Source organism: Chrysemys picta, chromosome 4, assembly GCF_011386835.1.
Source record: "Chrysemys picta bellii isolate R12L10 chromosome 4, ASM1138683v2, whole genome shotgun sequence".
NCBI lineage: Eukaryota > Metazoa > Chordata > Testudines > Emydidae > Chrysemys > Chrysemys picta.
In genome coordinates this window covers 39,101,644-39,127,371 of record NC_088794.1, presented here as the reverse complement: position 1 = coordinate 39,127,371, position 25,728 = coordinate 39,101,644, and the positions used below count along the sequence as shown (strand labels likewise).

The window sequence follows — 25,728 nt, the reverse complement described above, 5'->3', positions numbered from 1 at the left end:
TCATCATGATTGAACTTTAAAACATCTAGCTTATCAGGAAGCCAAAGTATTGGCAAGTACACCAGAAAGTATTCATGGACTTCAACTGTAAGGCTACAATTTTTGAGACAGTTTATTATAATAGAAGTGATTGCCTTGACAGTAGGTCATGCCAATCCTCTTTTGAATCAAGCAAAGTGGCCTGCACTGCTTGCCTCAGATATTTGTCGTGGACATCTGCAAGGCAGCAACATTTGCAAAACATAATTGCTTGCATTCAGTTTCCATAAGGAAATCCCATTTTGGTGCCTTAACACCCCATAACTTGTTTTTGTACTTGTTTGGACTCCTGTACTATGGAATCCTTTTTCTTTCAGGGTGTCCCTTACTTAAAGTGGCAAAACATCTGTTTTTTTTTTTTTTTTTTTTTTTTTAACTGGTACATTCTTCAGGCTACCTGTGTTATCCTGGAAATTTTGGAGAGGTCTTTGCTCTGTGTGAGTTTTTAAAATACCTATTCAGGCATCGCTGGTTGCGCTATTTGCATTGGCCTAGTTCAGGGGTTCTCAAATTTCATTGCACTGCGACCCCCTTCTGACAACAAAAATTACTACGCGACCCCAGGAGAGGGGACCGAAGCTTGAGACCACCCAAGCCCCACCGCCCCAGAGCCAAAGCTGAAGCCCGAGGTCTTCTGCTCCAGGCCGGGGGCCCATAACCTGAGCCTGTCATCCAGGGCTGATGCGCTTTGGCCCTGGGCAGTGGTGCTCAGTCTTCAGCTTTGGCCCCAGGCCCCAACAAGTGTAAGCCAGTCCTGGCGACCCCATTAAAATTAGCTCGCAACCCACTTTGAGGTCCCGACCCACAGTTTGAGAACCGCTGACATAGTTGTTGTCTGTTGTAAAACATTTTTGTGCGATGGGGTGGAGGAGACGACAACCTCCCTCAAGCTTCTTTCCATCCCTCTGAATTTCATTCCTGGAGTATCTTCTTTAGAGAAGGCAAAAGTACTTGCCTTGTAACTGCTTTTTTAAAGTATCATTCTGACAAGATTCTTGCTCATGTCCCTTCAGACCTCTTGCTGATGATGTTGGTTTTTGCACCTTAACCCTGTTTTTAAGACTTTTTTTTTTTATTTTTTTATTTTTTTTAAGGGGATGGATAGCAGGGAGGGAGCTTTCTTCTTGCAGAGCTGAAACTGACTACAGTGTTCTAAGGGTAATGGTCAAACTCATGCTAGCTCAGGCTGGCCAGTAGAGGGCCTTGAAAATGCTCCACTTATTATCACTGCTCTTAAATAGAAAAAACCTTAAGAGCTTAGAGCTGGCAGTGTTTTGTTAGGTAGCTGAGACCAGGGGTCCTGTCGGAATATTTTTAGAAAAATCAGATTTACAAGTAATCTTGTTTTCTCTCAGCTATCACAGAGTAAACGTCTCCTTTCTGATTCTTATGCATTAATACATTACTGTGGTTTGAAAATGCTACACTGGGATGTTTGTCCAATAAATTACTCAATTGGGTTTTTAAATCCATGCAAACTGACTGTAGTCTGTAATTTTTTTTCCTCAAAAATATTTTAACTTCTACTCACAGCCTCTAGTCACACTTTGTTGTGTGACTATTTATATTGAGTGTTGTGACAGTGCAGTTGTTCATGATAAAAGGTATGTGTACACACCAGACTTCGCTGCAGGACAAGTAGGAAAAAAGATGGAGTTTCCTGAAAGCTTTAATGATTAAAAGAGTTGGAGAATAATTTGACGTAGTATTTCTTCCCAAACTTCCTTCTGTGAGGTGCCCCAGGCTCTGTAAAATAAAACAATAACTCAAACTAATTGAGGGAGTAAAATATAAAGAAAGGAGCAGTAATTGAGGCAGACAATGGTAATAACTTTAGTGAGAGACTTAAAGTGCTCTCAAAGCAGGGAGAATGGTCCAAGATGCATCTCAAGTAAGAGTGAGTTTGTCACAAAGGGGCATACAATACCACATGCACAATGATCTGTTGCCTGCCAACTTAAGATACAACCACAAGATCACAAAGTTGGTGGGTTGTGTTTGAGCACAGAAGCAAACTAGACAACGGTTTAAAGGGTTCTCATATGTTTATCCAAATAAAACTTCTTGAAGTGTAGTTCAGAGAATGTTAATAACTATTCTGTTCTGCAGATAATGTCATACTGTCACTCAGCTTAATTTTCTGTGGTTTAAAATAGCTTAAACAAAATTGCAATAACACTTGGTTTTTAGGGCTGGTCAGATTTTACCAATGGATTTCTTTTCTTGCCTTTTGCACTGTTCGTAACCTGTTGACAGTATCTTCCTGGTAATGGGTTCCATTCCAGTGCTACATTAAATCCAATAATAGAAGACTGACAAACTCAATGTCTCTTCTAGGTTTGGGGACAAACTTCATAAAAAGACACTGAAACGCTTACCCACTTTACAGGAAAACGGCTCTCTGGTCTTTTATAATAGTGACTTTCTGAAAAATGACTCACCAATTTGTAACAGTAACAGCATTGTGTGTGTAACTTTAGTACTTGGGATTTTTTATTGCAGAAAGTACTCACTGCCTGAGTATGTTATGAATTACCAGATTCTAATAAAACAGTTTCTCTGCTTCAGAGGCATAAGCTGCAAACTAACAAATTAATGGAATTATCTGGAATTTTAGTTTTTGTTTTTGACCAAATGTGACTTTAGCATAGTTGCTGCAGTTCAAAAAAAGCAGTTTTAAAGGAATATAATCAAACCTTGATACTGAGAAGTCATGTTCATACTATAACTTGTTCTGTTCAGTTTATTTTAAATATGTTAGATACATCTTGCCCACAAATTACCTCAATAAATCTTAGTCTTTTGTATTTAGCAAAATTAGTCACATTTTGTAGTGGAGATTGTCTTCCAGTCTTAACTATCAGGATCCTATAGGTACCATGCTCTCAAGCTACAGTGATTCACTTTCAGAATATCACTTCAGTAAGTGGTTTTCTAAACAAACATTGGAGAAGGTTTCAAACTATAAACATGCCAAAGAGCATTTAATATATTGCTCTGAGCTATCATCCTGAAGAGAGATGTAATGATGCCATACAAAATAGTATTGCTCTAACTTCATTCTTATTTTTTTATATATCTGGCTTTCTTAGTTTTCAGAACAATATTACAGAATTAACTTCTTTTCTGGGGGAGGGAAGGGTGTTGGCATTCCGTTGTTGTCTAATTCCATTTCAGATCTGCTTCTAGTTGTACGACACTGCCAGCCCTGCAGATGTTTTCACAAATCAACTATAGAAAAGATTTTGCCAGCCAAATGATGGCCATCAGTTATCCTGTGTAACATGAGTTGCATTCAGTGGGGTTATATAGGTGTTTATTTCAATTTTTTAAAAATTAATTACATTTCTAAATAAAATACAAAAATGTTTTATTTCAAAATGAACAGGTTTTTTTTAAAGATTCCATTCCTTCATTCCCATTTTTTTCAGCCACAACTATTAAATGAATTCAACCTGAATTTGTGGATTGTTTGTATCCCCCTCCCCCACCGCCAAACAAGGAATTTCCTGGCAAGTTTACTACTTGTCAACACTTTTTTTGCCCAGCTCTAGTCATCACTAGTAACAGATAGTCAAGTTTGACTTTCAGAGCCCAGGTTGAGTTTGTATAAATTCTACAGCGTTTACAAGTCTCCCCCTCACCTTTTTAGTTTTACAAACTCAGTAAGATGCAACCCCCTGTTGTTGTTAGAGGATCAAAGTATAACCACCGTAAGTACAAAAATAACTAGTGGAGCTCTGTTCAGTTTCTAGTCCCCCTTTCTATCCTCCCCATGTCTAGCAAGGTTGCTGCATTTCTTCTCTCTTCCCCCCCCCCCCCCCCCCCCCCAGCAGCCTTTGTATGTATTAACAACGCTAGCAAATGAACAACTAGCTGGTGCCAGTGGGAGCCTAATTCAGTTATCTGGCTAAAAGGATGATCCTGGAAATGCAGCAGACATGCTAGAGTGTGGAGAGAAAAAAGGACTCTTCAGATCTTCAAAGAACTATACTAGCTTGCTTTTTAAAAGGGGAGCTTATAACTTGATCTGAATGTTGTGACATGGTTGAGGAGGAAAAGCTTCCATGGAAAGTAAACTATCAACTCTTGGGCTTAACCTAGAGCATGGAGCCCGGCCTTCCCAAAAGCACTCTCCCCATCTCCAAAACTGCCAATCTTATAGCCCTTCCCCAGAGCACCTGTGCAAGAGGAGGAATTGCAGAGGTATCTTTAGATAAAGTTTTAAATATATTAGCTCTTCTGAATTACCTGAATGTGAGGAAGAAAGGTTCAGATGCCTTTTTGCTCATGCATAATTAAAAATAAAGTTGTTTAAGTTTCTAAACTGGTGCATGTTTAATTTTGAATTGCATAGCCTTGTACGTTTTGGCTCTAGAAAGCTATGCAAGTTTAAAAATTGTGTTTTGTACAGGAGCTTGCATGTTTCCTATGGAAACTTTGTTATTTATTTTTCAGTAACTTAATGATGAGACAATGCATATTTTTCGGGTAAACGTTAAAAATCAGCAATACTTCCACCCTTTAATTTTATTTAAATTATATGTTGACACAGAACACCTAAGAATCTTAAGAAATGCTAAAGTGAAGACTTCCACTAAACATTTGTAGATGCCATGAGGAAGAAAAACTAACTTTAAAGAAGCAATTCAGTTCACTGTTAAGATTCTAAACCATTAACAGAATGTGTAAAGTCACCAGCTCTTGCCAGATGAGCATTGAAGATTGAATCCAGGCCTTGGTAGAGTGTACTCCATTAAATTTAACTTTAAGTCTTCCCATGTGGTGGTGTAATTTAGAATCTTAAACTATTTTTGTAATTTGTTAATTCAATTCTTTAGTCTTGTGTGATGTCAAAGATTCAGAAGGACTAGCTGCATTCTTTTGAACTGGTTTCAAACCTAGTTCAGTAAAATAAAATGAAATTGAGTCTCTTTCAAATGCAAACTTAAAATAAAAGCTATAAGAGATTAAGATAATTTGTAAAAGCTTCATTAAAACAACTTGACTGACGTAGTTTGACTATTATCCAAGCCTATTTCTGTTAATTATTGTACTTTAAAAAATCATTACTGTAGTCAGTAGATATGTATTTAACACAGGCTCTTTCAATTTCCTCTTACCTGTATTTGTTCAGAATTTGGTCGTCCTACTGGGTGGGTGGGTTTGTTTGTTTGTTAAATCAGGTATAATTTAAAACAATAATGGAACTTTCTTTTAGTCTTTCTCATTAGAGTTCCACTTCGAGCCCAATGACTACTTTACTAATTCAGTCCTGACAAAAACCTACAAGATGAAGTCAGAGCCAGACAAGACTGATCCCTTTTCATTTGAAGGCCCTGAAATAGTTGATTGTGAGGGGTAAGGAAAATCTGTGTTTTAAAAATATTTTTGGAGCTTCTAGTCTGTATTCTCCAGGACTCTATTTTCTTTATCTTGGTAATGGTTGATACTAGGAAAAAGTCTTGTGGATGAAAGCATGAAGCTGGTAGTATAGATGGTGAACTCTAACAGTTTTATTCTGTGCAGATGGAATATAATATGCATTTAAAACTGCCTCTCCAGTTCAAGGGATTAGTAGTGAGGATACAAATCTTTCAAATTCAGTCCAGGTAGGTAGAGGCTAAAAGTTGTTTTGGTTCAAAGTTAATGGCTGGTCTCAGTCTAGTCCTTATTGGGCATTTGCCTGCCTCAAAACCGTACCATCACAATTGGCATTAAATTAGCATTTTTGAAGTTCAGCAAAAAAAATTTCAATAGTCACTTGTAGGCCTGGCAGAATTTGATTTTTATATATTTAAAAAAAAATTGGATATTACTATTTATTTTTAAGCATCTTTTCCTGATTCTTATGAATTTAAATTTTTGGTTGTTGGAAATTATGGGGGGGGAATCAGACAATGTGGGGGGCCAGACAATAAGTTAACGACAGTATATGCTGAGGTTCAAAAAGTTAAAGCTTTGTAACCATTAATGCAAAAATTAACATCAGTGTCAAAATACACAAATTAAAAATCCTTAAGTCCAACTCTGAGTTCTCAAGCAGCATTTTCTTTCTTTGGCTATCTGTAAATTTGTTATCATTGACAATATTTTTTTTTTGTCGGTTTGTGTGCGTGGCAAAATTGACATTTACCAATAAAAATGTAATCCGTCCAAACCTAGTCATGTATATGAGCTATCCTCGGAGTCTTCTTTGAGATGGTCCCTGGAAGATTGAGGTATGTTGACAAGTGTGCTGAAACCAAGGCACCCTGCCAATGTGCCTCAAGTGTTCAGAATATTGCAAGCAAACATTGTATTTGGAAACAGTTGATGAAGGGTTCCCTGGTGAAAATTAAGAGAAAGTAGGAGGGACACTTTATGCCAGTGGTTAGGGCATCTACATGGGAGGTGGAAGATCCAGGGTCCAGGCCCCTGGCTCCAACTACTCTTTCATTATTTATTCAGAGTGCAACATCTTCAACAGGAAGCTGTGTCATATCAGAATATCTCGTAGCTCAATGGCTAGAGCACTCTCGTGAGAGGTGGGAGACCCCTCTTTTCAGATCCTTTTTCCCACTCTGGTAGAAAGTGGGGAATTGAAGTGGGTCTCTCACATCCCAGGTGAGTGCTCTTATCTGCTAACCTAAAAGTTATAAGGGGGCACCACTCCCTCCTCGTCATCCTGCAGCTGGATTTTGAATGGGGCCCAATCTGGTAGGTGACATCTGAACTTGCCTACTGGATCAGGCCCTACACATGACTTAAGCAACTGAACACCTGTCTTCCCCTGTCTGTGAATCATTCTGGGACTTAGGTGGGAGACGGGTGTCTGGATACCTAAAGGAAGACAGCAGCGTGCATGCTCACAGGCAGGAATACATGCAGTAGGAAACTTTTGACTCTGAAAAACATAGGCACTGAATCAGCTTAGGTGCCTACAGGATTTGATGGCAGTTTTGTGGATCTCAGTGGAGCCAAAACTGGAACTTGGTGGGAGACTAGGTGTCTAAGGCTATGTCTACACTACCTAGGGATCAGTGCTGCTGTGATCGATGCACTGGGGGTTAACTTAGTGGGTCTAGTGAAGACCTGCTAAATCGACGGCAGAGCACTCTCCAGTCGACTCCAGTACTCCACTGGGAACGAAGGGGAGTGTAAGGCTCTCCTGTCGACTTACGTCTCCAATCGACCCAGTGCAGTGTAGATACCACAGTAGAACAACGCTTCCTTAGATCTCGTCCCCTAACGCCCCTACTCTACTTGCGCTACATTGATGACATCTTCATCATCTGGACCCATGGAAAAGAAGCCCTTGAGGAATTCCACCGTGATTTCAATAATTTCCATCCCACCATCAACCTCAGCCTAGATCAGTCCACACAAGCGGTCCATTTCCTGGACAATACTGTGCTAATAAGCGATGGTCACATAAATAGCACCCTATACCGGAAACTACTGACCACTACACTTACCTACATGCCTCCAGCTTCCATCCAGGGCACACCACACGATCCATTGTCTACAGCCAAGCTCTAAGATATAACCGCATTTGCTCCAATCCCTCAGATAGAGACAAGCATCTACAAGATCTCTATCAAGCATTCTTAAAAGTACAGTACCCACCTGCTGAAGTGAAAAAACAGATTGACAGAGCCAGACGAGTACCCAGAAGTCACCTCCTACAAGACAGGCCCAACAAAGAAAATAACAGAACACCACTAGCTGTCACCTTCAGCCCCCAACTAAAACCTCTCTAGCGCATCATCAGAGATCTACAACCTATCCTGAAAGATGATCCTTTACTCTCACAGATCTTGGGAGACAGACCTGTCCTCGCTTACAGACAACCCCCCAACCTAAAGCAAATACTCACCAGCAACCACACATCCCTGAACAAAAACACTGACCCAGGAACCTATCCTTGTAACAAAGCCCGATGCCAACTCTGTCCACATATCTATTCAAGTGACATCATCATAGGACCTAATCACATCAGCCATACCATCAGGGGCTCGTTCACCTGCACATCTACCAATGTGATATATGCCATCATGTGCCAGCAATGCCCCTCTGCCATGTACATTGGCCAAACCGGACAGTCTCTACGCAAAAGAATTAATGGACACAAATCTGACATCAGGAATCATAATACTCAAAAACCAGTGGGAGAACACTTTAACCTGTCAGGCCATTCAATGACAGACCTGCGGGTGGCTATCTTGCAACAGAAAAACTTCAAAAACAGACTCCAACGAGAGACTGCTGAGCTGGAATTGATATGCAAACTAGATACAATCAACTCAGGATTGAATAAGGACTGGGAATGGCTGAGCCATTACAAACATTGAATCTATCTCCCCTTGTAAGTATTCTCACACTTCTTATCAAACTGTCTGTACCGGGCTATCTTGAGTAACACTTCAAAAGTTTTTTTTTCTCTTACTTAATTGGCCTCTCAGAGTTGGTAAAACAACTCCCACCTGTTCATGCTTTCTGTGTGTGTGTGTGTGTGTGTGAGATATATATATATATATATATATATATATATATATATATATATATATCACACACACACACACACACACACACACACACACACACACATATATATATATATCCTCAATATATGTTCCACTCTATATGTATCCAAAGAAGTGGGCTGTAGCCCACGAAAGCTTATGCTCAAATAAATTTTAGTCTCTAAGGTGCCACAAGTACTCCTGTTCTCTAAGCTACATCGACTCTCACTACTCCAGCTACGAGAATAACGTAGCTGAACTTAAGTTGACTTACCACGGTAGTGTAGACATAGCAAAAGTCAGGGGTTTAGGTGCTTAAGTACATTCATGGATCCCATGCTTAGTTACTGGGATCAGTAGAGCAAGAAATCAATTGTTCATTGACCCCATCCATGTAATAGCTAATTATCAAATTGTTCTGAGACATCATCTGTGGAACAAGATGTTTTTGGCCACTGAACTGTTGGTTGAGTGTGTCAAGCAGCCTCCTCTAATGAAGGGTTTGTTTCAGTTAGGACAGAACTTTTTACGCTGCAGCTCATTCAGTGGCACCAGTAGTAATGACTAAACTTTGTCTAGATATAGTCTCTCAGTTGAGGCGCAGTGAGAACCAAGTCAGGTGACATTCTGGCAGCAAGGACCTGAACAGCAAGCAGTTTCTTGTTTAGCATATGTTGGGTTCAATTCTTTGGTCGTTTAGTCCAAGCTGTGCTCTGCACACGACTAGGCAGGGGACTGTAAAGATGGCTGTCTCTCCTTCACAGTTCCCTGATTCTTAGGGTATTGGGACTACTCTGATCCCTGGTATTAGCAGATATTGAACTGTCTTTTAATTTATGCTTGGCTGCCTGCAGCTCAAAGAGGATGTGCCAGGAGCATAGTGACACTGGCCATGTCCCCACTTCCCCACCTAGGGATTCCCTGACAAAAAGGAAATCTTACCTGGCCAGATGCAGAAAGTTTATAGCCTCTTTTCATTGACAGAATTGTGCAAAAGGGTGTTAACAGATCATTTGGCTCCTGCATTTAAGAAAATATTGGTTTGTACATTAAACATTAGTCCTTGTAACTACAACATTAATAAGTTCAATATGTTCAAAATAGGTTTAGCATTTTGTAAAGCAGTCTCAATTATCTAGAACTGCAAACAATCTGCCTTGATTTTTTTTTTATTGCACTAAATGCCTTGTTTCCTCTCCTCCCCCCAAATGTCTCTTTGCATTAAAGCCTTTATTCCTTGTGCTGTCTTTAGGTGTACTATTGAATGGAAGAAAGGAAAAAATGTTACAGTTAAAACAATCAAGAAGAAGCAGAAACACAAGGGTCGAGGCACAGTTCGAACAATTACCAAACAAGTACCCAATGACTCTTTTTTTAACTTCTTCAGCCCCATAAAAGGTAAGCTTGTTTGAGCAGCAAAAAATATCTGGATTTTTGCATAGTTACCCAAACTCTGTTTTTATAAAAGTAGTTTCTTCACCTGGGCTATAGTTAGGCTGTTATCTGTAACTCTGCTTTTATGATGTGACTGTTGTAACATATAAACATCTTCAAATGAGTGGCTAAATCATTCCTAAGCAGTGGGATCTATATTGGGAGAGTTTTAGAGTACTGAAACAGATGGGGTGTTATCACTCTACTTTTGACAGTGTAAATATCTGGAGCCTGAAACAAGTGCTATTTATCAGCCCGAAAAAGCGGTTATTTGCTAATAACTAAACTCAGATTTTGCCTTGACTATAACTGTTAAATGAGTTACTCTAGCTATAATCAGCTAATTCTACAGGGAACTATTAGCTGAAGAAGAACAGTATAGACAGGACTCCTTTTGTTAGCATATTGTGGCTGGCCCATGTTTTTAATATTGCTAGTTTAAGGATATTTTACTTTTTACCACAAGGTGGCTCCATACTTCTATTCTAGATGTAATGTGTGAAGATTTCACATCCAGTCTCAGTTGGTTCAATAGACTGATCTTGCTTGTTAAGCCTTCAGGGTAAACAGGATGTAACGACTGTAATTATGTTAGGGTTTGCTATAGTGCCTATCACTATATCCAAGTGCTAAACTGACCAAATTAAGCAAAATTGCTAATGGACTTCAAGAGGCCTTGTGCTCTTTCCCTTTTCTGGTTAAGCACTGTTTGCACCAGGGGGGTTTCTGCAGTTATGTTTATCTGCCGTTATGTTTATCTGCCATAGAGAGAGAAAATACATACCTGTGATTGCAGTATCTTTAAAGAATTTTAGTGTAATATGTTATGTTCGTTCCTTGTTGGTCTCTAGTTGATATTTTAGAACACCTATTTGTAGACCTTGAAACCTCTGTAGTAATAGGAGTAATAATAATACCTTACTCTTATATGGGGCTTTTCATCAGTGTATCACATTATGTAGGATGTAAATAGAAATGCCACCAAAAATTGTATTTTCATATAAACATCCATTTTCTGCAAACAAGACAATCACAAGTTGCCTGAGTTGTAGCTGGATTTGGGATGTTGGGGATATAAATATAGTGGGCTAGATTCTTTGGCATGCCAGAGCTCCATAATCTGGAAAGTGGTGCAGATTTAGCATTGTTACTTTTCTACTTTGATCCTGTGGGTATCCAAAGACCACATTGGCCTCTGTTGCAATTTAGAGAAGCCACAGAGGTGCTAAACTTATGCTGGCTGGAATGGTGCTGTGGAGACCATTTTGTTGACCCCAGGGTTGCTGGAACACACTCCAGGTACGTCACCACATGTCCCAAACTTGCCTCTGGAGCAGGACCAACTGGTGTAGAGCTAACTGGCTTTATCTCTAGGGGATTTCCCTATGATAGGAGTATTCCCAGTGGCTCATTTAGGATAACTTAAGTTTCACTTGTGCTATCATGATTCAAAGAGAATTTAGCTTGGGGTGCAGGTTTGGCCACTACATACTGTTATATGTCATTCAAGATGGTTTGAACTGTGTTAGCATAGAGAAATTCCTTCTGCAAGTTATACCAGTGTGTATTCTGTCTGTCTGGAGTAAATATGTGACTTCTTCAAATGCTTCCCAAATCTTGGTGCTGGCAAACTGATACTGATGAGCTGTAAGGTCAAAGAAAATGGCACACATTTTGCTTAGTACAGTGTATAGATAATTCTCACATACATTCTCCTAATGCCGCAGACTGCTTAAGTTGGAAGGTATAAAAAAGTAGACTTTTTAATATTTTAAACTATACTTAACTAGATTGTAAACAGGAGTCCAACCATCTGAGATTGGTCTCCGATGGCAACCTCCAACCTTCTCTTTAAATATGTGAGTTTGAGAAGTGTTTCATCATGTGAACTTCATAGATGATGCACTGATCAAAATGGTCATAGCTTTTTTTTTTGGTAGATGTGACTGCTTTTGTAAACTGTCTGGTTAACCCCCTTGGAAACACCAGCACATGTTGTATAGTTTCTGCAAGCCTTTCATAATTAGGGTTGGATTGGCTTTTTGTCAGTACATATGGATTTCATAGTAAACACACAAACTGATGAAAATGTTTATTTTCACTGATGATTGAAATTTACAAATAGACAAAGTAAAAAAAAAAAAAAGCTTTAACTTCTTAGCATTTGATTTTAAGGATATTTAATATATATTTTCCTATGTGATGTTGATCCCTGTAATTTTGTGCCACTGAAAATCTAAATCAATACAATTTGGGGAGGAGGAGCTTAAAAATAAAAACCTTCAATTATACAAAGAAAACTAAACTTGAATCCTGTCAAGCCTATTCATAATACATAGTTCATATTTGGAGTAGAAAATACTTGCACACACGGATTGTGTGTAAATATATTAGGGCTGTCAATTTAATTGCAGTTAACTCACGCAATTAACTCAAAAAAACTAATCATGATTTTAAAAAATCGATTAATCAGTTTTAATCTCACTGTTAAACAATAGAATACAAATTGAAATTAAATATTTTTGGATGTTTTTCTACATTTTCAAATACATTGATTTCAATTACAAGACAGAATACAAAGTTGTACAGTGCTCGCTTTATATTTTTTACACATTTGCACTGTAAAATGATAAAAGAAATATTATTTTTCAATTCACCTCATACAAGTCCTGTAGTGCAGTCTTTGTTGTGAAAGTGCAACTTACAAATGTGGATTTTTGTTTTGTTACATAACTGCACTCAAAAACAAAACAATGTAAAACTTTAGAGCCTACAAGTCCACTCAGTCCTACTTCTTATTCAGCTAGTTGCTAAGACAAATAAGTTTGTTTACATTTACGGGAGATAATGCTGCCTGCTTCTTGTTTACAATGTCACCTGAAAGTGAGAACAGGCGTTTGCATGGCACTGTTGTAGCTGGCATCGCAAGTTATTTACGTGCCAGATGCTCTAAAGATTCATATGGCCCTTCATGCTTTAACCACCATTCCAAGGGACATGCATTCATGCTGATGACTGGTTCTGCTCGATAACAAACCAAAGCTGTGCAGACCAACGTATGTTCACTTTAATCATCTGAGTCAGATACCACCAGCAGAAGGTTGATTTTCTTTTTTGGTGGTTCATGTTCTCTGGTTTCCACATCGGAGTGTTGCTCTTTTAAGACTTCTGAAAACATGCTCCACACGTTGTCCCTCTCAGATTTTGGAAGGCACTTCAGATTTTTAAACCTTGGGTCGAGTGCTGTAGTAATCTTTAGAAATATCACATTGGTCCCACCTTTTGTATTTTGTCAAATCTGCTGTGAAAATGGTCTTAAAACAAATAACATGTGCTGGGTCATCTGAGACTGCTTTAACATGAAATATATGCCAGAATGCGGGTAAAACAGAACAGGAGACCTACTATTCTCCCCCAAGGAGTTCCGTCAAAATTTAATTAACACATTTTTTTAATGAGCATCATCAGCATGGAAGCAGGGTGCAGAGCTACAAGGGGGATGGCTGAGTGGGGGCACAGACACATGGATATGAGGGGAGGAGGCTAGCTGAGGGGGGGCTGGGACACATGGGGATAGGAGCAGATGTGCCTGACTGAATGGGAGAGACTCTAGAGGTCAGCCAGGGTCTGCATTGGGGATGCTCCCTAACAATCCTTCCTGCCCCCCCTCCCCCCCCAAACCTATTCCATGCTTTTCCCACCCATCCCCAACAACCCTTCAACCCAGGCTCCTTCCCAGCAATTACTTCCCTCTTCCTCAGCTCCTCCGTTACCCCTGACTCCCCCAAGCCTTTGCACTGCTTCTGAGGGGTGCAGGAAATACAGTTCTGTACTGAAGTTTTAAATTATTAAATTATTCTATATTAATATGCCTAGTAAGGAATCTATTTGTCAAAAAACATTTCCTGAAGCTTTTTTGTTGTCTGTATTGTTACAGACATACTTGCTGACAGGTATTTTGAAATAAATTACCAAAATAATTGAAACTGTTATGATGATATTGTGGTGTTTTGACAAAATATGCAGAATTGTAAAATGTGTGCAGAATTTTTCATTTTTTGGTGCAGAATTCCCCCAGGAGTACAGCCTGCTGTGCACTCCATAACGTTTGTGAGGCTATGGGTGAAAAATTTCCTCTGGTGTGTAGCATGGAGGTGGATGGCCTGACAGCTGATTTTGAGCAGCCAGAAACCAGGGCTGTTAGAGGGGCACAATTGGAGGCTATTCAAATCAGGGAGGCTTTGAGGCACCATTTTGACAAAGAGCTCCAATATTGTCTTTCTGTACAGCACTCTGCCATATTTTAACTTGCTGCCTTGCATGAAAATTTTGATAATTCCTAACCATGATTTGTACAAAGCAAATGAACAGATTGCCACTGTGTATTAATTCCATCAGCAACCACCATGTGTAGGAGACAAATAAAGATTGGTTATCTTTCAGAGTGTTTTTATTAAATACCAATTAACGACACACACAAAAGGCTTGGTGGGAAGGGAAAAACAAATGAAGGGCAGTATAGGCTTTTATGGTTGTGTGTAGTTGCTATAAGTTGAGAAGCTGTCCAAAAGGGTGGAGTGAACGGGATACTGAGACAGGTCGGGAAGTTGCAAGGAATATGTGTGAGGAGTTGGGGAGGGCATGGAAAGTAGTTCTCTATCGGCTGCAGGGGGGGGGGGGGGGCTGAGCAAACATGAATTCTGCCTGCAGTGTGATTAAAGACTTCAACATCTCCATTTTCTCCTCCATAAATTTTATCATCTGCTCCTGGCCCATTAAAATTCACTCCTGGCTCTCCTTTCTGTCCTGCCTGGCTATTTTATAATTTTCTTTTAAAGTCTCTCTCCACGCTCTGCGTTCTTGTTTTTCGGCTTGTGAGGATTGGAGCACCTCTCAAAACATGTCCTCCTTGCTCCTCCTTTGTTGCTTCCTTATCTGTCCGCAAAGCAGGAGAGTTTAGTCGGCGGGATGGAGCATTGTAGTGTGTACACCTCCACTATTTTGTCAACAAAAGTCGACTTTCGTTGACAAAGCTCTGTAGTATAGGCAAGGTCTTAGACTGAAACTGAATTGTTTTCCTTTCAGTAATGCTAACAGGGCCTAGCACTTGCAGGCTTTACAATTCTAATGTAACAAACACTAATCCACACAATACTTGTATGAATAGAAAACTTCTCATAGAACATCCTGCAAGCTTGAACAACCAGATGGACTGGGTTTTTCAGTGTTACATGAATTTTTTTCCTCTTTCTATTTGTAGTGTCTGGGGATGGAGAGTCATTGGTAAGTCTCACTTCAACAAGATTTGAAATCTCTTTACTATATTTTTGTCCTAAAGCTCCCCTTCCTAGGCTTTACTCAAATGCATACATCAGTGATCACACACATTTCTCCATTAGTCTGACTTTTGCCTAATAAGAAATCTGAGCTACAGCTTGATTTTAAAATAACATACTTTCATCATTGGCCCCAGCACTTTCCCCAATTGCCCATTTCTTCCACTTCTGACTCTTCCACTTCATCCCCAGTATCTCTGTATTACACCAGCCCTTCTTGGTAAGAGATCAGGTTGGCCACAGGATATCACTGAACCATGATGAACAGCATTATATCTGCACAGTGTTGCATTTCCAGTAGTAATTCTCTAAAATCCGATTGACTTGCTTTACAGGATGAAGATTCAGAGTTTACTTTAGCTACAGACTTTGAAATTGGGCACTTCTTCCGTGAAAGGATAGTCCCTCGTGCTGTGCTTTATTTCACTGGGGAAGCAATAGAGGATGATGATAACGTATGTATATTGCTCACCTATCTTGTATGTCTTTCTCTACATAAAAGCTGCCTATTATTCTTGTGACTGAAATAGTAAATACCATTACTTTCTCAAGTGAAATAAATGAAAAAGCAGAACTGGTTTTTCTTTGCATGGGAATAAATTACTTATCAGAATACACTGAGATAACGTGCTGAATAGGGTCACATTGCACTTTTTTTTTTTTTAACCTTCCATTGACTGCCTAGGACTTCTGAAATCAGGTAGAGAGGGTTCTTTTGGACAAGGCAACAACCACTGTATCTTTATTATTGTAGCCCACAGAACTGAACCTGGCCATGACTGTGCTTGCTGAGCTGTAGCTGCACATTTGATTGGACGTCTGAAGCAATATAGCATCTAGAATTTGGTTTCCTTGAGTGGGCAACTTCACACATTTTTTTTGGAGGAAACAGGAGATGCAGCATTTAAAACACTAGCTCGAGGCAGAAGAGAAGGCTTCTGGACTAAGGAAGGATTGGCCTTTTTCTTTAAAGATGTGTGTATTTCTAAACTATATTGCCTTTACCAGTTTGGTAGGCAAATAATTTTAAATACCGCTTTGAAATGAGAAATTTTTTTGTAGTATCTTGTCTTCAAACAAAGCCAAATTAAAAAACAATGTAAAATCACTTATGCTGAGTACCCTGATGAATGCAGCAGATAAGAACACCAGTATACTGCTTAAACTTGCACTAGTATAAATATACTAGTCATAAGATGGTAATAGCATCCTTTATTTGTAAATTTCTTGCTCTTAAGTTTCTCCTTAATGCTGCTTGAATGTTCAGTTTGTTAAAAAATATACATTATCCAAGAAGCATATTCATTATTTGTATTTATTCCGTGAGTTCAATTTGTAAATTAAAAGTAGGGCTTGTGGCTCCTCCTTTACTTAAACTTGTATTCTGTCTATATAATTTCTAATGATTATACCCCAGTCACTGTCTTGCTGAGCTGAGGCAAGTTGTGATTGAAACTGCACATCTGACTAGTAGACACATGTCTGAAAAGCTATATTCCAGGATTTGGTGTCGCCCTTTTTCCTGATATAAGATTAAATGGCAGTTGTCATGGAGGCAGCATTGTGTAGAGGCTACAGTGAGTGGGAGAACGGGATAAACTGGGAGTTGGGAGACATTGATTATAGACTTCGGATGTCGTCACCAATTCTGTGTAGGACTTTAAGCAAATAACTTAGTTCTGTGTTTCTCCATCCACACCTGTAAAATGGGGTTAGTGCTTTAGAAGGTAAATTAAGCGTTTTGAGATTATTTGAAGGGTACTTGCATTTGCTAATTGCAATAAAACATTCTGCAAACGTAAACATTTTATTTTTGTTTTAGTTTGAAGAAGGAGAGGAAGGAGAAGAGGAGGTGAGATGTCTATTGTGTCGATTGTAGATCACTAATCCATATTCTCCTTTCTGAAATAGAAATATCTAGCCCCATATAGGACAAACAGGGATGTGTGTATTTCATGGTGCCATGTTCATACTCCTCTACAAAAGTCATTATAGCTTAACGTTAAGCAGCTGTAAAATCTATACAGATTCTAATTTTTGCTGTATGTATATTCCATAAAAGCATGCATTCCAATTATGTCTAGTATCTCAGCTGCATTATCAAAATATAGTTGCAACTTTTTAATTTAATTTAATTAATGGAGATATCCCATCTCCTAGAACTGGAAGGGACCTTGAAAGGTCATCGAGTCCAGCCCCCTGCCTTCACTAGCAGGACCAAGTACTGATTTTGCCCCAGATCCCCAAGTGGCCCCCTCAAGGATTGAACTCACAACCCTGGTTTTAGCAGGCCAGTGCTCAAACCACTGAGCTATCCCTCCCCCCTTGACAAAGGAGTAATTGATTGTCACGTCCATTTTTTTAACCATGACTTAATGTTGAAATTGTTTTGTGGGCAGATGTGAAGATTGCATTGCACTGAAAAATCTTTTGTGTACCTGTTTACCAAGTTAAACCTTGGGCTGTAAGGAAGGCTAATGGGAAACTCAATCCTAGTTACACGCTGGGGGGACACACTGGACAAGACTTGTGAACTGTCTGTTTTAACTGTTCTAGGGATGAGGCTTGGTCGTCTCGGAAATTAAATACATCCTTTTAATTAAGAATTGTTATAATGAGTTTAATTGGGTTCACAGGCAGTTTTGTATTATGGCAACCACTGTAATCAATTTTTTTCCAGTGTTACTAGAGCACAAACATAGTGATGATAGGCTCTATACAAAATCTCTGCGCTAAAATGAATATAAAAGCAACATTGGGGACAAATCAGTGCCTTTGACAGATATTAACTATTTGCTTTTTGCCCCTTTCACTATGATGTGCTTGAGAGTCTTTTTTTCATAAAGATGCCATGGTAGTATGACCTAATCAAGTACTGGAATGCAGTACATCACCAATTCTTAGACTGGTGGCCTCCTTTGACCTAGCAGATCACATCATGCTGCCTCCTTTTCCCCTGCTTCCCCAGGAGTCCCAGTTTTTTTGCAGCGAAAAGCTTTAACTCTTGTAAAAGCAGATGAGAAAGAGCTAGCCCAGGGGTAGGCAACCTATGACACGCATGCTGAAGGTGGCACGCGAGCTGATTTTCAGTGGCACTCACACTGCCCAGGTCCTGGCCACCAGTCCAGGGGGCTCTGCATTTTAATTTAATTTTAAATGAAGCTTCTTAAAAATGTTAAAAACCTTATTTACTTTACATACAACAATAGTTTAGTTATATATTATTCTCGGCTCTCTATGAGCTGAGGGGTGAAAACAATATCTAGACTTATAGAAAGAGACCTTCTTAAAAACGTTAAAATGTATTACCGGCACGCCAAACCTTAAATTAGAGTGAATAAATGAAGACTCGGCACACCACTTCTGAAAGGTTGCCGACCCCTGAGCTAGACTATCTGCCTCCATCGAGATACTACAACTTGAGGTAAGACATGTGCAAGAGGAAGAACAGAAAGGATCCAGGTGTAGTGAAGAAGCATGTGCGTGGGGCACATGACTATTCAAAGAAACAGATGAGATAAGGGTTGAAATGGAGGAACAAAATCAGACCCACTAGCTGTTTTTTTCAGAAGTACAAAACTCAGAATTGTGTTGCACTTTAAAAAAAAAATAATAATAATAAATTCTGTGCAATTGCAGTAACTTCCACAGGAATGTTACATTCAGATCCACACTGACATTTGAGACTTTCTGGACCAGATGACTGGTTGTCTCGTCCAACCCAAGTAGATTTATTTTTCACAGCTGACACACACAGGAATGCAATAGAAGGCACTGTATAGTTGGCTTTGTGCACCGTAAGCAGTTGCTTTAATCTGATTTTAATTCCTGTTAATCTCTTTCTTTTATCATAGGAATTGGAAGGTGAAGAGGAGGGAGAGGAAGAGGAGGATACAGAGAGTGATCCTAAGGTTAGTTTTTTGTTTGGGCATATATACTTATAGTACATTAGAATTGTACAAACTGACCATGAACAACGTATCAGTATACTATGTTATCATTCTCTTCATTCCTGTTCTTTTATACTTTTTGTATTGTGAAGGGAATTAACTACTGAACTGCAGATTTTCTTAAATATTTTCCTTAAGTTATGAATTGCATAACAGTATTTATTAGACATGTTAATTTTCTCACTTACCTACACTGGGGAACAGGTGTGATTGATATGTTTACCACTTTCCTATGTAAAATTTAAGGTGAATATGTAAATATTGCAAAGAAACCAATTTACAGGATGTGTAGGTAGACATCTTATACCAGTTTGAAGTCTAGTTTTAGAATGAATTAATGTTTCTTTGAAAAGTCTGTTTGCTAGCTCCCTCTACTTTTCTCCTATAGTAACTCTGCTCCTTTCTTTGTGGTTGCCTTGCTGAATCCCACACACTGCCATCATGTCATTGTGTTTAACCAGAAGAAAAGCTGAGAGCTAGTACAAAATATAAGGCTTCGTTTAAAACTCAGTAAGATATGGTCACTGCTCCCCCTTTTACCTAGTTTTCAGCCATAATTCAGTCACCCTGACAGCAACTAAAGTTAATGAAAAGGGGGAGGAGACTGTTCTATTCATTTTGCTATTAAAGTAGCATCTTTCCATTTCTTTAATGGCAATAAGTATCTAAAACTTACCATGCTCTCAAATTGAAAGTATTGTACTGATGCACCAGACCTTGCAGAATTTATCACAATATGCACATTATATTATTAAACGCTTTTAGCCTCCATGCCAGGAATTAATCCTGTCTCTTGTAATAGTAAGTATTAAAAGAAGTCTGTACTCTTGATGAAACATTTGTTTGAACAGGGAAAGAATAGCACTTGTGGAAACAATATTTCACACTCCGTTTTCATGGCTCTCCTGAATAGAGTAGCTGGGGGGCAATGATGGGTGAGCTGAGAATTACAAATCATTAGTACTGGAGTAATGGTGTCAAAGATACTTCAGGGAAGCATCATACCAGTTACTGTATTCTTAATTACAGTGGCCATACACATTTGCAGTGCTGTAGATCTGTATTCAATAGCATGCCCTGTGGAGTGTGGTATTCTGCAGAACCATGTCTTAAGCTATCTCAGAACATTGTGGTTGTTGCCTCCTGTATAATTTTGTACATTTCACTTTCTTTCATGCTGACAGTTCCTTTCAATTTTTTTTCCATTTAGGTGTAATTTAAGTCTGTTTATCATTCATACATTTCTAGGTAAGGTGGAATTCCATTCATACCTAACTTCCAATGTGTAGCCCATGCAATGTGGTTTATTTATAGCTACCTTTCTGGTTTAAAAAAAAAAAAAAATAGGCAAAACTGAGGTTTTAGGCCTCATTTGCAGTTCAGAAAAGTGTAGAGAGAAATATCTGTGGCTGGATACCCATGTATCGTATCCATCGTATCCTTAGAATAGATTTGTATCTAGATTATCTCCTTGCCTCCCTGTTGCAAGTTTATGCTTGCATTGTAGCACTCCAAGGTAACATTATATACTGAACATACAACGTTCTCGGGACACAAGTCATACCTCTGAGACTTGTCACAAAGATGTTCTCTCTTGTATCTGGGTTTATACTGTGTCTTTTTAGTGTGACTTTTAGTTGGTTTTCATTGATAGATCTGTGTTTACAACACACTTGCAACTCTCTCCTCCAGTTCAGTCCTTCCCAACTCTGGTTGAAACTCTCCTCATGAGTCACTGACTTATTCTGAATTTAAGTATTTTATCTATAATCACTCTGCTGTCTCTGACAGCTACTCACTTCTCCAGATTATCTTCTTTCTTGGGCTTCCATGATTCTTTACTTTGCTGGTTCACTTATCCTTCTTTTGGTGTTGCTTTCATTGGATCCTGTTCTCTGGTGCTCCCTTCTTCCCCCTCGCCCTGAGTGATCTTGTCTGCTCACATGGGATTTTCTCAAATCTACCTGTTACCCCTCTTTCCTAAGGTTTGTGCCTTTCTGTTTTTCTGTTTCCTCATAGCTATCCTGCTGCTTTCCAAAACACATGACAAACTGGACTCATTCCTCCTAACCTTCTCACCATACCCTGTGATTTGACTGATTGATAACTCCACTGTACTTCCTGTCACTCAACTTCAAGACTGAGCTTATCTTGTGATTTGTTCTATACAAATCTAATTGCTTTGAAAACCAGCCCCTATCCCCACTGCCAAAACTCATTCATGTCGTATTCCCTCGCGCTCATCTGGACTGCTCAACTCTCATCTCCCCATCAGTGGCTCCCCGTCTTTCAGAATAAAACTTAAGATTGGCAAGGCTCCAATCCTGTCAGTACAAAAAGTTTATCTTCCATTTCTCCCATCTTATCTCCTTCTTGCTGCCTTCCTTTTTAGTCACACTCTGTTCCCTATGCCTGGGAAGGCATTACCATTTCTGTGCACCAAGAATCCTTGCTCTCCTTCAGATCTCTCCTCCTAAATCCACTTTTTGCCTAATTGTCCACTGACGTCCATTCCTGTGCTGTCTACTCCTCCCTTCTTACATAGCTCATTTGCTATATAAATATCAGAATATGCTCCATTTTCTTGCTTTGATTTGCTTTTTTTTGTTCCCTACCCATCTGTACTAAGTTTGTCTAATTTAGATTGTAAAGTGTTCAGGCAGAATCATGTCACTTGTGTAAAGCAGTGTGCAAAGGGTTGGTGTTGTATAGAGGTGTTAGGTTTAGAAAGGCTGTACACCTCTACCCTGATATAATGCTGTCCTCAGGAGCCCAAAAATCTTACTGCGTTATAGGTGAAACCGTGTTATATCGAACTTGCTTTGATCCACTGGAGTGCGCAGCGCCCCCCCCCCCCCCCCCCCCGGAGCGCTGCTTTACCACATTATATCCAAATTTGTGTTCTATCAGGTCGCATTATATCGGGGTAGAGGTGTATAAGTAGCCGATTAGGTGTCTTGTAACTGGTACACTGTGTGCCTTGGAGGACCCTTGTTAGCTTAGCTTCACTACTTGCTGGATAGTAATCAATCTATCGGGGATCGATTTATCGCGTCTCATGTAGAACGTGCTCCCCATCTACTCCAAAACTCCACCAGAGCGTCGATCCCGCGCCGTGAGGATGCGAGGTAAATCGATCTTAAGATGCATCGACTTCAGCTATGCTATTCTCGTAGCTGAAGTTGCATATCTTACAGGGCCGACTCTAGGCACCAGCAAAACAAGCTGGTGCTTGGGGCAGCACGTTTTTAGGGGCGGCATGGCCGGCGCCAGAATGCCGCCCCTAAAAATGTGCCCCGGCCGCCCTAGCTCACCTCCGCTGCTGCTGCCATGGCGCGCGAAACAGCTGATTCGCGCGCCGCTGCTCCCCCTCTCTCCCAGGCTTGAGAGCTTGGGAGGGAGGGGGAGCAGCGGCGCGCGAATCAGGGTCTCCCCCTCCCTCCCAGGCTTGGGAGGCTGGGAGGGAGGGGGAGAAGCGGCACCAGCGCCGTGGCCACTCGGAGTCTCCCCCTCCATCCCTCCCTCCCAGGCTCTCAAACCTGAGGGGGGGGGGGAGACTCCGAGTGGCCGCGGTGCGGGCGCCGCTTCTCCCCCTCCCTCCCTCCTAGGCTTGAGAGCGTGGGGGGAGGAGGCAAGGCTGGGGATTTGGGGAAGGGGCGGAGTTGAGGCGGGGCAATTAAAGAACCGGGGCGGGGGGCGGCCAAAATTGTTTTTGCTTTGGGCAGCAAAAATCCTAGAGCTGGCCCTGATATCTTAGATCGATTTCCCCCCCCCCCCCCCCCCCCCCCCCCGTGAAGACCAGCCCTTACTGGTTGAAGGAGTGAGTATGATGTCACTGAGGGGAGAAGGATAGCTAACTGGCTAAATTCAGATAACCAGCATAGTTCTGTCAGTACTCCAGGGCTGAAGTCTTCCCTCCTGAGAGGATGACAGTTGATGCTTCTGCTGGATATTTGCTCCATCTTCAAAGCAACCTTGGCAGAAGCCTCCAGTACTAAGCAGCAAACCCGTTTTGAAGACTCTGAGAACAAGTATTTAGTGCTCACTGCCTTTTGTTGATCCCACAGTAATTGGTGGCCAGGTTGGTGTTAAAGGTACAGAAATATCTGGATGACCAGCTATCAGATATGCATGTCAGTCTAGAATGTGGAACAAAATGATTACTCCATTGTATTACACTGGATGCTTTCCAGAAGCAGACTGGTAAATCAACCAGCAACATATATTGTTCTGAGACAGGATAACATTAAATGGTGGTGGAAAGATGAATGACAGCATCTACAGTCAGTAATATCTTTTTAATAAACCTATTCCTAATATGAATCAAAGGATTGGGAATTGAGGCATTGACACTAACTTGCAGAACTTTATTACTTTATAATTAATGAGCAGACACATTACTTGAAATTTGCTGGACTTTAAATTTTTATCAGTTCAGTGTTCTGAAAGGGTGTAGTTTAAAAGTGTTTAATCTGCAATGCTTTGGGGATGTACAGAAGCCGGGAAAGCAGTTTGAGCAGGGAAGTTTGCAGTGTCTTGGATCTGTCTTGTTCTTTCCTCTCCTCCCCAACACACTGCAAATTTGGAGCTACAAATAAAGCAGAGGACCACTCCTTGAATGTAGAGCTCAGTGAATAACTCAGCCCTGATCTACAGTACACAGCTAGGCCAACGTAAGGCAGCTTATATCAACCTATGTCAGTGTATCGGCTACAGCCTTGCTCTTGCCGAAGTAAGTGCTCTACACAGACATAACTCAAACCCTACATCTCTCATGTTGGTGTAGTTAGGGCTACGCAGTGTCTCTGTAGACAGTGCATTATTTACATTGGTTGTTGGCTGTCATTCTTGTCAATTTCACGGCTCCATGCAACTTCTGGTTAATTGCAATGTTTTACTGGAAATCAATCCCATCCCATTAACATCTGTATTAATAGGATTTGGATATTAGCAACAGCGTGCCACTTATTAGCAACCTATCCTGGAAGAAAGGTGCCACCTGCAGGCAGGTTTTCAAGGCTGCAGTCAGGGAAGGAAGATGCTGGGATTTATCTTCTGACTGCTGCCTCGCAAACCTGCCTGTGACCAGTGTTCAGCACATGCCAGCACTGATTCCTCCTGATGCTACTGTCCCGCAAAACTGCCTGCATGTAGTGACCACATAGGAGGTAAGGGGCTGCAGACTTGGAAGGGAGGCTCAGGGCAGACCAGTAGCAGAAAGAAGATCTGCAATTTGTAACAGCTTCCCAATTTGGGAGTATTGTTAGGTTCCTAGGCTGCTACCGGATTCCCAGGCAGCTCTATCTGTAACGAAGACCACTTTCTGTCTGCACCTGACAAGGCCAGTGCAACTTGGATGGTTTTATGTGAACCTTAGAACACCTCTACCCCGATATAACGCTGTCCGCAGGAGCCAAAAAATCTTACCGTGTTCTAGGTGAAACCGCGTTATATCGAACTTGCTTTGATCCGCCGGAGCGTGCAGGGCCCCCCTCCCCTCCCTGGAGCACTGCTTTTACCGCATTATATCTGAATTCGTGTTATATTGGGCCGCGTTACATCGGGGTAGAGGTGTACAACTATCCATGCCTCTGTCATTTCAAGGCTAGACTAGTGTAATGTTCTCTGTGTGGGGCTACACACTGAGACCATTTGGAAAGTGAAACTTAGAGAATATCTCTGTCAGCTTGCTGAACAGAGCCTTAGCTCAGGAGCAAACCACTGGTGTTATGTGATCTGCACTGGTGGAGTTCAAGGAGTAAGGGAAAGCTCTAAATACTTTGGGTCCTGGTTCTTTAAGAGATCACTTCGCTGCCTATGATACTTCAAAAGATGTAGATGGTGACGGTGCTCAAGTTAAACCAACCCTCCATTCCCCCACATTTGGGTGTGGGTCCCTCCTGGCAGGGTATTCTCTATGAAAAGGTGGATTGTCTTGGAACTCCCTAGTTTGGCAAAACCAGATCTGTTAACCTTCTGAATATGCGCGCGCGCTCTCTCTCTCAACATTTTTTTTTTCCTTCTGTGCTTGGAGACTGGGTTTAGTGAGGCAGGCAAATAAAGTAATTTACTGCGTGAAATACTGGGGTTTAGATCATTTATATTTCAATTGCATTTAATGGGTAAAATTTTCAAAAGCACCTTATCTACTTTTTAAAATGGGACTTAAGCTCCTAAGTGCCTAAGATAGTTCATTGAAAGACTGATTTAGGTGCTTTTAACATCCTTGCCCAAAGCACTGTATATTGAAAAACAGCTATCTTGGAGATATACAAACAGATTTTCAGTGTGATGGTATAGCATGTAGAACAATATCTAGGTTTTAACATGTGAAACTTACTACAGAGGGAACTTGATATGTATGCAATTTCATGTATTTTGTTGAAATTAAGCAACAGCATTTTATTTTTTGTAAATATCTTTATTGCTGTAAAGTGGTACAAAACATGGATAATAAAAAGTTTA

At 40.3% G+C, this 25,728-nt stretch overlaps 1 protein-coding gene and 1 non-coding gene across 18 annotated transcripts in view; both read left to right on the top strand.

Annotated features, from left to right (window-relative positions):
• The window catches only part of NAP1L4 (nucleosome assembly protein 1 like 4), a 61,957-nt gene that overhangs the window by 33,092 nt on the left and 3,137 nt on the right, over nt 1–25,728 (top strand). For 10 of the 17 annotated variants that reach the window (XM_065594707.1, XM_008172941.4, XM_008172942.4 and 7 more), the window contains 6 exons: nt 5,261–5,400; nt 9,796–9,941; nt 15,238–15,260; nt 15,649–15,768; nt 17,136–17,165; nt 19,168–19,224. In XM_065594707.1, coding sequence (XP_065450779.1) covers nt 5,261–5,400; nt 9,796–9,941; nt 15,238–15,260; nt 15,649–15,768; nt 17,136–17,165; nt 19,168–19,224 — 516 coding nt within the window. Of the gene's footprint in view, nt 1–5,260; nt 5,401–9,795; nt 9,942–15,237; nt 15,261–15,648; nt 15,769–17,135; nt 17,166–19,167; nt 19,225–20,473; nt 20,512–25,728 lie in introns of all 17 variants that reach the window. The other 7 variants (XM_065594712.1, XM_065594709.1, XM_065594710.1 and 4 more) reach the window with 3 other exon arrangements.
• LOC112060234 (small nucleolar RNA SNORA54) lies at nt 2,270–2,390 on the top strand. The gene has a single exon (XR_002889549.1). It is a non-coding gene; the product is annotated as a small nucleolar RNA SNORA54 (small nucleolar RNA).